This window comes from Henckelia pumila, chromosome 4 (assembly GCF_033568475.1).
Source record: "Henckelia pumila isolate YLH828 chromosome 4, ASM3356847v2, whole genome shotgun sequence".
Classification (NCBI taxonomy): domain Eukaryota; kingdom Viridiplantae; phylum Streptophyta; class Magnoliopsida; order Lamiales; family Gesneriaceae; genus Henckelia; species Henckelia pumila.
The window spans coordinates 30,296,321-30,310,106 of record NC_133123.1 but is presented as its reverse complement, the minus strand read 5'-3'; the positions used below and the strand labels follow the sequence as shown (position 1 = coordinate 30,310,106).

General features: G+C 36.7%; 1 protein-coding gene across 1 annotated transcript; it reads left to right on the top strand.

Annotated features, from left to right (window-relative positions):
- Positions 1-9,198: 9,198 nt before the first annotated feature.
- LOC140863363 (translation initiation factor eIF2B subunit delta-like) lies at positions 9,199-12,666 on the top strand. The gene is made up of 7 exons (XM_073266736.1): positions 9,199-9,745; positions 9,828-9,935; positions 10,193-10,554; positions 10,768-11,512; positions 11,598-11,694; positions 11,784-11,838; positions 12,213-12,666. The coding sequence occupies exons 1-7, from the start codon at positions 9,274-9,276 to the stop codon at positions 12,273-12,275; spliced, it is 1,902 nt and encodes a 633-aa protein (XP_073122837.1). The 5' UTR covers positions 9,199-9,273; the 3' UTR covers positions 12,276-12,666.
- Positions 12,667-13,786: the final 1,120 nt, after the last annotated feature.

Here is a 13,786-nt window from a genome sequence, read left to right as displayed (position 1 = left end):
TGCACTGGATACTCAACATAGCTAAGGGAACTATCCAACTCCACATCATCAGCCCTCAAGATATGAGAAGGATCTGGTTCATACTTTCGCAGCATAGATACGTGAAATACATCATGTATCGTAGACAAACTCTGCGGCAAGTTCAAACGATACGCCAAAATACCAATCTTTTCGACAATCTCGTACGGACCGATATAACGAGGAGCTAATTTCCCTTTACGCCCAAATCTCATAGTACCACGAAATGGTGATACTTTCAAGAAAACAAAATCGCCAACCTGAAATTCTAAAGGTCTACGCCTGTTATTAGCATAGCTGGCTTGATGATCCTGGGCTGCTTTCATTCTTTTCCTGATCAGTTCAACTTTTTCTTTCATCTCTTGAATAAACTCAGGTCCTGACAACTGTCGTTCTCCTACTTCTTTCCAACATATCGGAGATCTACATTTTCTGCCATACAAGGCTTCAAATAGTGTCATCCCGATAGATACTTGATAACTATTATTGTAAGAGAATTCCACCAAAGCTAAAGATTCTTGCCAACCACCACTGAAATCTATCACAACAGCTCGTAATAAATCTTCAAGCGTCTGAATAGTTCTTTCAGATTGTCCATCTGTCTGTGGATGATAGGCAGTACTCATGGCCAATTTAGAACCCAAAGCTGATTGCAAACTAGACCAAAATTTAGAAGTAAATCTGGAATCACGGTCTGATACTACAGTAACTGGCACACCATGCAATCGCACTATCTGATCAATGTACATTTTCGCCATTTTTGTATATGTCCAAGTACGATCATATGGAATAAAATGGGCAGATTTAGATAATCTATCCACAATAACCCAAATGGTATCACAACCACGATTAGATTGAGGTAGGTGTGTCACGAAATCCATAGTAATGTGTTCCCAATTCCACTGTGGTACTTCAAGACTAAGTAACATACCACATGGTCTCATTCTTTCAGCCTTAACTTGTTGACACGTCAGACACTTAGCCACAAAGTCAGAAATATCATTTTTCATACCTTCCCACCAGTAATGGGCTTTCAAAATATGATACATCTTTCGAATTCCAGGATGTACACTATGTCGACTACAATGAGCTTCTCGTAGTATATCTTCTTTCAAATCTATCAAATTCGGAACCACAAGTCTACCATTATAACGCAAACATCCATCAGAAGCAACAAGGAATTTCCCTGACTGACCAGCTGGAGTTAATTCTTTCAAGTGATGAATATATGGATCAGTCTTTTGTGCTGCTTTGATTTTTGAAATTATTCGTGGTTCAACTTGAATAGATGAAACTATGAAATGGTTACCTTTAGCTCGATAAGTCCATCCTGAAGTTCCCAAATGCTCATGAACTTTAGAAATAGTTAAAAATGCCAACATCTTAGTATGAACTTTTCTGCTCAAAGCATCTGCAACTTGATTCACATTTCCTGGCTGGTATTGAATATCACAGTCAAAATCCTTAAGCAGTTCCAACCATCGACGTTGTATCATATTCAAATCAGACTGTGTGAATAAATATTTCAAACTCTTATGATCGGAATAAATCACAAACTGTTCACCGTACAGATAATGACGCCATATTTTCAATGCATGCACAATGGCAGCCAATTCTAAATCATGAACTGGATAACGAGTCTCATGTGGTTTCAATTGACGAGATGCATACACAATCACGCGTCCATGTTGCATCAAAACACAACCCAGTCCATTCAAAGAAGCATCTGTACAAACAACAAATCCACCTGAGCCTGAAGGTAATGCTAGTACTGGAGCCGTAGTCAATTTCTTTTTCAAAGTCTGGAAACTAGCTTCACATTCTTCAGTCCACACAAAACGTCGATCTTTTTGCGTCAATATAGTCATAGGCCTAGCTATTTCAGAAAATCCCTTAATGAAACGCCTGTAATATCCAGCCAAACCCAAAAAGCTACGAATCTCAGAGACATTGGTTGGTCTGGACCAATTAAGAACAACTTTAATTTTACTAGGATCGACAGATACTCCTTGTGCTGATATCACATGTCCTAGAAATAATAATCTGTCCAACCAAAATTCACACTTCGAAAACTTAGCATATAATTGTGATGTTCTGAGTTTCTCAAGTACTAATATCAAATGTTCTTTATGCTCCTTTCTTGACTTAGAATAAATCAAAATGTCATTAATGAACACGATAACAAATCGATCTATAAACTCCCGAAACACACGATTCATTAAATCCATAAAAACTGCTGGAGTATTAGTCAACCCAAAAGGAACAACTCAGAATTCATAATGCCCGTAACGCGTTCGAAATGTTGTTTTGGGAACATCTTCCTCTCGAACTCTAAGTTGATGATATCCGAAATGAAGATCAATTTTAGAATACACAGACGTACCCTGCAACTGATCAAACAAGTCATCAATTCGTGGCAAAGGATACTTATTCTTTACAGTAGCCTGGTTCAATTGCCAATAATCGATGCACATTCGCATCGTTCCTTTTTTCTTTTTCACAAACAAGACTGGAGCACCCCAAGGTGACACACTTGGTCTAATATACCCTTTTTCCAGCAAATCTTGCAATTGCGTCTTAAGTTCTTTCAATTCTGCTGGAGCTAATCGATATGTGGCTCAAAAAATAGGACTTGTCCCTGGCATCAACTCAATACTAAGATCTATTTCCCTCTGAGGCGGAAAACCCGGAATCTCATCAGGAAATACATCAGGAAAATCCTTGACGACAGGAATATCTGAAACGTTCAATTTTTCCTCCTTCGTCGCATCAAGAGCATAAATCATAAATCCTTTATTTCCTATCGATAATAATCTAAACATTTCCATTGCCGATACTAATGGAATGCGAGATTGTGAATCAGTACCATAAAAATTCTACTTATTGCCATAATACGGTTTAAATCTCACAATGTCATGAAAACAATCAACAGTAGCTCTATAATTCATCAGTGTATCCATACCCAGAATACAATCAAAATCAGACATAGCTAGTTTGATTAGATTGGTTATCATGATCTTATCCTCAAATCTAATCACACAATTCAAAACTATCTCATTAGACATCAAGAAAACACCAGCAGGAGTAGCTACAGACACAGTATCCAACAACGGGGTAAAAGCAATCTCATGCTCATCAGCAAATGTAACAGATAAAAATGAATGAGATGCTCCTGTGTCTATCAAGATACGTGCAGGATACTCGAAAATGTAACAAATACCTGCAATAACTCCCCCAGGTGCATCTTGTGCCTGATCATGAGTCATAGCATGGACTTGAGCCTGCTGTGGCCCTGGAAAATGTTGCTGACTCTGAGGAGATGAGTACCTAGGCTGCTGAGGTGGTTGTACCGGAACATAAGGTTGTGTAGGAGCAAACTGCGGTACAGGAGCATATGGCCTGAATGATGGTCGCCGAGGAAACTGGCCAAACTGTTGTGGTTGCACTTGCTGTCTTCCAGCATTTGGACATACTCTAGACGAATGTCCAGCCTGCCCATAAGTATAACAAGTTCCTGAAAATCCTGTACAATGTGCACTCAAATGATTACCACCACATCTGTCACAGTACACCCTACCAGACGATCCAACTGAACTTCCACCACGACTACCACTGGAACTGGAGGAACTGGACTGTGGCTTCTTTTTAAATGACTTTCCTCTAGCTTTAAACCAAGGCTTCTTTGCTTGCTAAGAAGATTGCGTAGACTGATATGGAGGTAAACCCATTGGTATCTGTGAACTACTTCCAGCTCCTTGAGGAACAGATGCTGGGATTGATTGTGGTTCACCCCTGAGTAGACTTGCTTCAATCTTCTTTGACTTTTCTACGACTTTCATATAAGTGGATGGAGTTCCAGTAGTCACCAAAGTATGGATCGTTCGTGTAAGCCCCTTCAGAAAATGTGAAAGCTTTGACCGATCATTCTTTGCAACATGTGGAACATAAGCCAAAAGAGCAGAAAACTGAGAAGCATAGTCAGCAACAGATTTATTGCCTTGCACCAACAGATTAAATTCATCTTCTTTAGCAAAATAATAAGATGGTGGTGCATATTCCTGTGCAAATTGAGTACGAAAGACTTCCCATGTAATCTTTTCACCAGAATCAGAAAGTGTTTCTACTGTCGTTTCCCACCAAAGTTGCGCTCGGTCTTTAAGTTGAAAAGGAACTAACTTCAGTCGAATTTCATCAGGATATTCTAGTCCATTAAACATATTGTTGAGACTGTTCAACCAACTAGAAGCTTTCTCACTTCCTTCATTGCAAAAGAACTTTTGCGGACGCAACTCCTGAAATTGAGAAATTATTAATCGTATTCCTCCCATTTTCTCAGTCAATTGGGCTACTGGATCAGACTCAGCCTGAATCGCTTTTCTTTTGTCAGGATTTACCCGTGGTTGTTGTTCCACCTCTAAATCCACATCTTTCGGAGGATGGACAGCTGGTCGATCACGTCTTCCCCTGACAATATCATCAAGATTTCTAATATTTTCTGCTGCAGACTCTTGTACAACTTCCTTCCCTTTTCTACCTCTTTCTCCTGGTGCCATTCTACAAGACACAAGGATTTAAATACAGGCATAAATAACGTAACGAACAGAAAACTATGATAGGAACTCAGAGTTCTAATAATAATTCATAAAATCAGGTAGAAAGCCAAGAACTACTGGTTCTATCAGTTAAGTTCAAATAATAAACACAACAAACAAGTCATGTAATAACAAGTAGTCACACATATACGCAACCATTTTGTTAGTGTCTAAACTCAAGTGTCCTAGACTCTAATTCGAACATATCCCAGTATACGCTTTGATACCAAATGAAAGGACCCATGTCCTGATTTAATATTTAATGATCAAACAACCAGGATTAATTAATGTAAACAGCGAAAACGAGTTAAAAATTTGCGTTTGGGCCTACAGAAATTTCGGCATGACCTATTCGTAAATAGGACATCCCAAAAACCTGTACAACACAACCAGCAATATATATACTCGAAAATAGAGTCACAACTCCAATTTACAAACCTATAGCCGCACTGGCCAGGACTAAACACATGCAGAGCCGGCAAGGCTCGATCACACAAATAACAATCCAAAACAAAGTCCAAAACTATCGATACAGATACACAGGGCATCACCCCGGCAAATATAAAACTCACTAAACTAATATATCCATATCTCTGGGAACTCGACTCCACGCTCGTCTCACTGGGTACCACTAGATGACGCTCCACCAGATGCGTCAAATCCCCCCTGGATAACCTGCTATGAAATCACAAACAACCACATCATAAAAAGAAAACAGGGGTCGGACCCCAGTACGACGAACTATAAAAATTACGACAAATATAACTGACATGAATAAAATCAAGTACAATGCAATAAAATGCAATGTAATGCGTGATAGGTATCAATAGAATAAGGGATACCAAATGGAGTCCAAACAAAACGTATCACAATAATCTCAGTGGCCACCCGTGCCAGGAACGCAGCAGACCTCCAATCATCACTGCTAATCCATACACGTAGCATCGGAGGGTGACAGGAGCGACCCGTCCAGCCTCATGCTGTCATCAGGAGTGTCGTACGTAGCATCGGAGGGCGACAGAAGCTACCTGTCCTTGCCTCATGCTATCTCAGGAGTGCACTAAATAATGTCACTCGCTCCATGATGACTCAATACATCTCAAGAGATCAATATCAATAGTAATCAAAGGAGTCAAGGCTCAACGTGCTATGAAAAATTGTAAATGAATGAATGCAATCATATAATCCACATAAGCACATAAAGCACTTTATCACTCATTACAAAATACTTAATATCATTACATGTCATTATAGACATCGTAATATAAACAGCTCATACGTACCTCAACCAACACTTAATTTACCACAGAAATATCTCAAGTAATTCTCGAATAGTACAATCCTGTGGAAAACCATTGATATCATATTAATTCATGTTTCCGTTTACAAATCTGAAAATTATCGGAACTAATTCTAAAAATCAAACTAACATTTCCTTCACTTCACATCTCATATTAAATCATCCTATCAATGTCCAAATATCAAATAAATAACTCGAAAAGTCGAAATACCCAACACTGCATATCTGAATTTTCCAGAAAAATTGTTCAAAAATCATGAAATTAATCTATAACAATTCTAACACATCTAAACATCCAAACAACGATTTAAACATCTCTATAATTCAAAAATCCAACATAATATAATCTGAAATTTTGAAATAATTCCCAAATCTATTCTGAAAAATAACCATACCTCAATTCAACTGAAATATAACACCTACAATCAAGAATTAAACAAATATCAATTACTGGAATTCAAACCAAACAAAGCCCCAAAATTCGAAACCTAATCTCGAAATATACCTCTGGAAGTTCCGAATTTTGTGCAAAGCTTCGAGTTTAAGCTCTAAACAACCTAAACCAAGGTTATTTTTCCGAATTCCGGCGAACACGAGCGGCGACGACAGCAACTGGTCGGACGGAGTTTTTGAGACGACGATGAAACCTTGCGAAATGGGTATCAAAAGAAAGCTTACGTCGCGAGGAGTCCAAAACTATATTTATTTTCGAAAATCGATAACCGACGGAAAAGTTACGGCGATTTGAAGCGACGAAGAAACTTTAAAACAAAAGAACAGAGAATGGGAACGCGACTTGAGGAGAGAGAGAGCAAGGTAAGGATACATATCATATATCTATATATCTATATATTGATATATATCCATTAAAATATATTCCAGTTTAATTGTGTGTTCTATTTTATTCATTCGGGGTTAAAACTTGACCCGGTTTGAGTTATTTCAACTCTTGTGTGCTCTATAAATTACATATGCATTTTAATATCGTCTATAAACCGATATTTAGTAATACATATTTTTAACATACGAATTAATTAATATAGTAAAATCGGGTCCTTACAAAACTTTTCTCAACTGATGCTACAGTCACATGAATAATCAATAAAATTTGATATGCAACCACGTTCATAGGAAAAATATTCATTTTCAGACCTGTAATCCTCGAATTTTCAAAATCTATGTGAAATTACAACAAATATTAACATCTTACCTTAAACCAAAATATGTGAACAAAAACATTAAATCAAAATAAGATTAAACAATATATAAAAATTCGAAAATAAAATAAAATTGAACAAGGGTCTTGTAATTCATACCATGGATCGTTTTGTTGAATGCGTTTGTGTATTTTCATAAATTTTATACTTTTTTATTTTTTGAATTTTTAAACTACTGATAGTCAATTCACGTAATCGCACTCAGTCACAAACTAACAAAAAAAACAAAGTATTATCGAAACTCTCAAAATTAAAAACTCATACCCTTCTTTTATGTGTATCAATTTTATGTGAAAAATAATATATAATATTTATATATAAATAAATATACCCTGATGATTGGAGTTAGTGTCCAGTGGAGTAGTTAATTGATGTACGTTTATTCTTAAAAAATGTGAAAGTGAGAGTGGGCAAGGGTAATGACTAATTAGTGATTTAAAATATTTTTAAAATAAATAAAATATATAAAATGAATGAGACATAAGTTTTTAAAAATATGAAGCACGATATATAACCATTACTTAAAAATATGTAGTGGTGGATGTAGTTGTCGAGAAAGTGGGTCCAATTCTTATTATTAGAGAATAATAACACTTAAAAGACCAAAACAGTTAATTTAAGGGATGAATCTATTATAATATAGAAAGATTATATAGTAAAGATATGTCGTAATTTGTTTGCTTAGAACGGGCCTGATTGTTGAGCCACGTGCGGGAAAAATAACACTAGGCCCAACACTCGGATGGCCCTTTTCTGGTCCAACATTCCGATTGGGCTTTTCTTATCTAAGGTTGAAAAATGGTTGCCAGGGGAACTACAGCCAGGATAAGGATGTGTTCCGCCACTTTGCCGCTGAAAATATTTAAATGCCCGATGGTATGACAAAGTCTGGCCCAAAACAATAAACATGATTTTAGATCAAATAATAATCACGATGACGAAAAATGTTTTGCTACTACTATATTAAAAAAAAAAAAACCACCTTGTTAGCATGTTCGGCATAAAACAATTCCTTTATTGTAGAGAGACGTGTGTTCTAATCTCACGTTAGATAAATTATGTTTCCCACCCTCATCACCTCCCATGCTCTAATAAAAATAAGATTTTTATAAAATAAAAATCTTATATGTAAATTTATAATATTGTGTATGCTTGTGTTATATTATTATACAAGATAACACTGCCCCGAATACTTACTTTTAGATGTTTCAGAGATGCGCATAACATTTTCTATGTCTTTTATATGGAAACTTCTTTACTATAAATAATGGTAATCACATGAAGCCCTAATTATCGTATATCTTTTTTTACTTCAAATTAATAACTATTAACCTATTTCATATTTCCATCAAAATTTCCAAAAGTCAAGGTTATATAGGTTATTAGCAATCAAATGTGTCAGGGGTACACACCAGTTAAGTTAAGTACGATACTAATTGAATTTCAGCTTGAACTCATCAATCAAGTGATCAATTTTAAACTTGAGGTCGACTCGTATATATTTATTAGCTATCGATGCTTGTGTAATACATGTGCAACATAATGTAAAAAATTTGAGAAAGATTAGATTCGATTCGGATAATGACTCGGAAACTCAAACTCGGTCAAAATTATAATTATATTATAATAGTTAAATGGGAAAAAAATTGATTTGTGTTTGGATCACGAGAATTGGACGGAATTTGGTGGGATTTGGAATTTGAAATACTATTTTAGTGTTTGGCAACTTGGGATTTCAAAACGTGATTGGTATTTGGTGGAATTTCATATGATTTCAATTAGTTAAGTGAAATCTTGACAAAATTGGTCGGATTTCACGGGATTTCACGGGATTTGAGTTTATAAAGCAATAAAATTATTTTTAATAATAAATTCATATACTTTACTTATAAATTTTAAGTTTTTTTATAATTTTTTTATAAAATATCATTTATCCAAAATTTATAGTATCAAATTCCAAAATATATTTGAATTTTTTGCCAAACACAAAATAGAATTTCAATTTCATAATACCGAGCTATTAATAAAAACAAAAAAAGAGGTTTTAGAAATGTAAGGTACAATTAAATCGCGTACGTGACTGCGGAGAGCGGTTCTGAAGAAGAAAATACCACCCAATTCCCCGAACTTCAATCCAGCGGCGGAGATGGACCCTCGCCGCGTTTCTCGCGCCGCCAGCGACCCTAAAGTCCGGCACGTCGGCTTCTTCGCTCCGGGGGCTGCACTCGATCGATCCCAATCGGGTCCGCCCGAACCGGCATCCTCGTCGCCTCCTGTCTCCAACATCTCACCCTCCAGTAACTCCCTGTCACCAGTCATGATCCCGCCGCCGCGCCTCCTACCCGCGGATCTCTCCCGCCGCTTTCCCCAAGGGACGACTTTCTCCCATCTACATGCCGCTCGAGCTGCGGATTATTCTTCGATTCCGGTTGGAAGTTATAATCCTTCCGAGTTTATATCTCCAACGGCGACTACGGAGTTCTCGGAGGACCTCATGTCTCCTAAACGGGGCCTCAGGAGTGGTTCTGGGAAATTCGCTACTTCACTGCCAGCTGGGGGATTTGAAATGGCGGCTGTGAAGCAGAAGAGTCCGGTGAACATGGCTCCTGATGTTATAGGTTTGTTCCGTTTTCTGAATTTCATACTTAATTCTGCTAACTATTAAATTGAGTTTATGGTTTGATTCTGTTTGGGAAATAGATGGAGAGGCAAAGCATGCTAGTGGAAAGACATTGAAGGAGAAGACTACAAAGGCTGAGAGACGTGCTATTCAAGAGGCTCAACGAGCAAAAAAGGCTTCTGATCAAGGTGAATGATCAATATTTGTATCGGAGAGTAGTAGTTAGTTTTTGACCAGTTCGGTTGATATATTGAATTCAGAGCCAGTGGTGCGATTCCATTCCATATTATAGCGATTGATTATTTGAGTTGATGCTATAGTTTTCCCAGCCATATTCTCTTTCTCTGCCATTTTATTTTTTTAATTGTTTTTTGGTGAACATATACACTATCTGGAAGCTGCGACCGTTATGCTAATTGTATCTCTGAATGCTGCATTTTTCCAGGTGGAGGAAATAAGGCATCTGCTGTGGCATCTGGGGTCAATTCTACAAAAGCCAATAAGGCTGTGAAGGTGGTTCCACAAAGGAAAGACATTTCTCTGGTTGCATCTTCGGAGAAAAAAGGTGGTGATCGTCAGCCAGATAAAGATAGGAAGAAAGATGTTCCTCATCCGAGGACAAGGATGCAGTTTGATGATGAAAACAGAGTCGAGAAGGCAAAGAAGCGATCGGTGGTAAAACAAATAGAGGCAAAAAACAGAGTTGAACTATTTAGGCATCTACCACAGTATGAATATGGAACACGGCTTCCTGATCTCGAAGCAAAGTTTTTTCAACTAGGTCCAGTTCATCCTTCTGTTTACAAGGTAACTCTTAAGTTAATTGTATTAATTTAACCATCTGGACATTGCTCAAAGGAAGTACCTTGGGGGCAAGTGTGAGTTATATTTTTACGTGATCTTGTTTGATAAGAAAAATTATCAGGAAGAAAGAAATCTAACTAATTTCCACCATATAAAGTAAAATAATCACTACAATTCTAAATGCACTTTACCCTAATCTGACTTTGTGCTTGTCAGGTTGGTCTGAGATATCTAGCTGGGGAAATATCTGGTGGCAATGCACGTTGTATCGCGATGCTTCAAGCATTTCAAGAGTCTATCAAAGACTACACAACGCCACCTGAGAAAGCCCTTATCAGGGACTTGACTACAAAAATAAATGGTTACGTCTCTTTTCTGATTGAATGCAGACCCCTTTCAATCAGCATGGGAAATGCGATTAGGTTTCTTAAAACTCGAATTGCAAAATTATCTCTGAACCTATCAGAGTCAGAGGCAAAAGCTAGTCTTATTTCTGATATTGACCGTTTTATTAGTGAGAAGATAACATTAGCGGACAAGGTAATTGTGAAACATGCTGTGACAAAAATTAGAGATGGTGATGTTCTTCTCACTTATGCTTCGTCAACCGTCGTCGAGATGATATTGTCGCATGCCCACGAACTTGGTAAACAGTTCCGAGTTGTAGTGGTGGATTCGCGTCCAAAGCTTGAAGGCCAGAAGTTACTTCGTAGGCTTGTGGAAAAGGGTATAAGTTGTACATATACTCATATAAATGCGGTTTCTTATATCATGCATGAAGTAACTAGAGTACTTTTGGGTGCTTCATCGGTATTGTCTAATGGGACCGTTTACTCGAGGGTTGGTACTGCATCTGTTGCTATGGTTGCTCATCAATTCCGGGTCCCGGTCTTGATTTGTTGTGAAGCATACAAGTTTCACGAAAGGGTTCAACTTGATTCGATCTGCTCGAATGAACTTGGTATGGAGACATACTGGATCCCCTACTAAAGTGATGGCAACATACCCAATTTCTAACTTTCTAATGATATCACGTTCCATTTCAGGTGATCCTGATGCTATTTCAAGGGTTTCTAGTAGAAAGGAAATCGATTACTTGAATGATTGGGTGAAAATTGAGAATCTACAGGTTCTTAACCTGATGTGAGTGATTTCGTTCTTGAATCTAGAGGCTGTTTTTTCACTGTGCTGCAGATTGTTGGTGTGCTGACATTTTGGTTTTATTGTTCTAGCTATGATGCAACACCTTCAGATTATGTTTCAATGATTATCACGGACTATGGCATGGTATGTTACTGGTCTACTACCTGTAGATTGCGTTATAAATTATGATTATGCTGTCAGCTTTCACAAGAAAAATGCTTTCCTCTACGAGAGTTCAGCTTATAGGTGCATCTACTATATCTTGATCACATATCATATACCATTTCAGTTGAAATGCTTTCCATTTACAAGTTCCCTGACATTAGGCATCACAATAGCATGGAATAGAGTGTGGCTCATGGACTAATTTATGCGATATTTACTGTGATGTTTGCATGTGTGTTTGTGTGTGTGTGGAAATTTGGCTCAAGACTGTTGAAACTTGAAACCTTCCTTGCTTCTTCCGTGCTGGATATGTGCCATTCATGCTAATCAGCTGTTGCTGATTATATGTTTAGATCCCACCCACGAGTGTTCCTGTTGTTGTGCGCGAATACGGCAGAGAAAACTTATGGATGTAGTGAGGATTCTAGCTTTCAGATAAGATGAAGTTTTGATCCCCCAAGCAGCAGCAGGCTTCACATTTCCAGTTCTTATTCTATTCCCTTTTCTGAATAATATCAGAGGCCAAGAATTGATGTTTTTTTTTGTTGCCGACTCAATGTTTCACCTGACTCCGCGAAGAGTGCAAATGTTCCGCCTCTCCGAGCAGTTTTTGGTTACCAGCTTCGTAGGAATGCTTATCAAGATCGTGCTTAACGACTGATGTCTGATGACCTCTATATGTGTGTATATTCACCCTTTTAACCTACTCTCCAACATTGCTAAAATTTTGTTCTAGAGTGAGCATTTATTTTTCAATAAAATTGGTGTTTGGGTGGGCTAAAATACCCTTTATTTATTTGTTGATAAATCATTAATTTCACTTTAAAAGTTCATGAATACCTTGATACAATTAGGTTTTGTGCTTCGTATGCTAACTAGAAATAATATTTATTTTCAAAACTTTTTAATAAATTAATTGGGTATTAAGTCAGGACAAATGTTGGGAAGTGAAATGTTAAAATGTGAAATTTCCTTCAGAAGACTTTGTATATTCGAGTTAAATAATATTTGTATAAACTATTCTTGTTATTAAAAATAATAAAACTTTGAACATCAAAAATAAAAAAAAATCACTGTTAAAATTGTGTGATTTGTATTTTCGGTAAATTGGGATTAAATCCATAAACCCAAACTTTAGTTTGGGGCCAGTCCCTATGTCAGGCCATATAAGTTTGCAGTCCCTGACATATCACAATTCTATGTTTCAACTCTTTTTAAGATTTAAATGACCAATATATTATTATTTTTTATTTTAAATCCTAAAATAACTTTTAATATATATTATATTAAATGTTAAATGGATTGTCTCCTTCATTTCCAATGCACTACTGCGTCTTTCACTCCTGTTCTCTTCCCAAATTTTTCCCCAATATATAATAATCCAAAATGTAGAAGAAAAATCGATGATAAAATGTCAAGAGTTAAGAAACAATCATCCGAAGATGCGAATGCAAAGAAAGTCCAGAGCGTTAAGAAGCAAAATAATTCGAGAAAAGATCGATCCTCTGGATATGAAATTTCCCAGAGGTTTACAACATATATTCTTTTGAATTTGAACCATATTTGAGGTTTTATGATTGATTGATGTTGCGTGGTGTTCATGATTTAATTTGTTATCTCATATGCTAACAATTCTTCCCCAAATTCTAGGGTTTTGTTTCTACTAATGTGTTCATTTGCATTTGTTATATATTTTTTGAAATTTTTCTTTCAAACGATTCAATTAATTGGATGGAGTTTAGAAAATATGGTGTAGTGCTCATTATCACTCGGTCATCCCGAATTTCTATGGTATTTATGTTGATGTAATTGTTAATGTACTTGTTTAAGTATTTGAATTTGAATTAGTATGCGAACTATTTCGATCGTTATAGGTCAAATTTTAGAAAGAAGATCACCTTGCTTGAATAAGAAATTGTCCCAATTT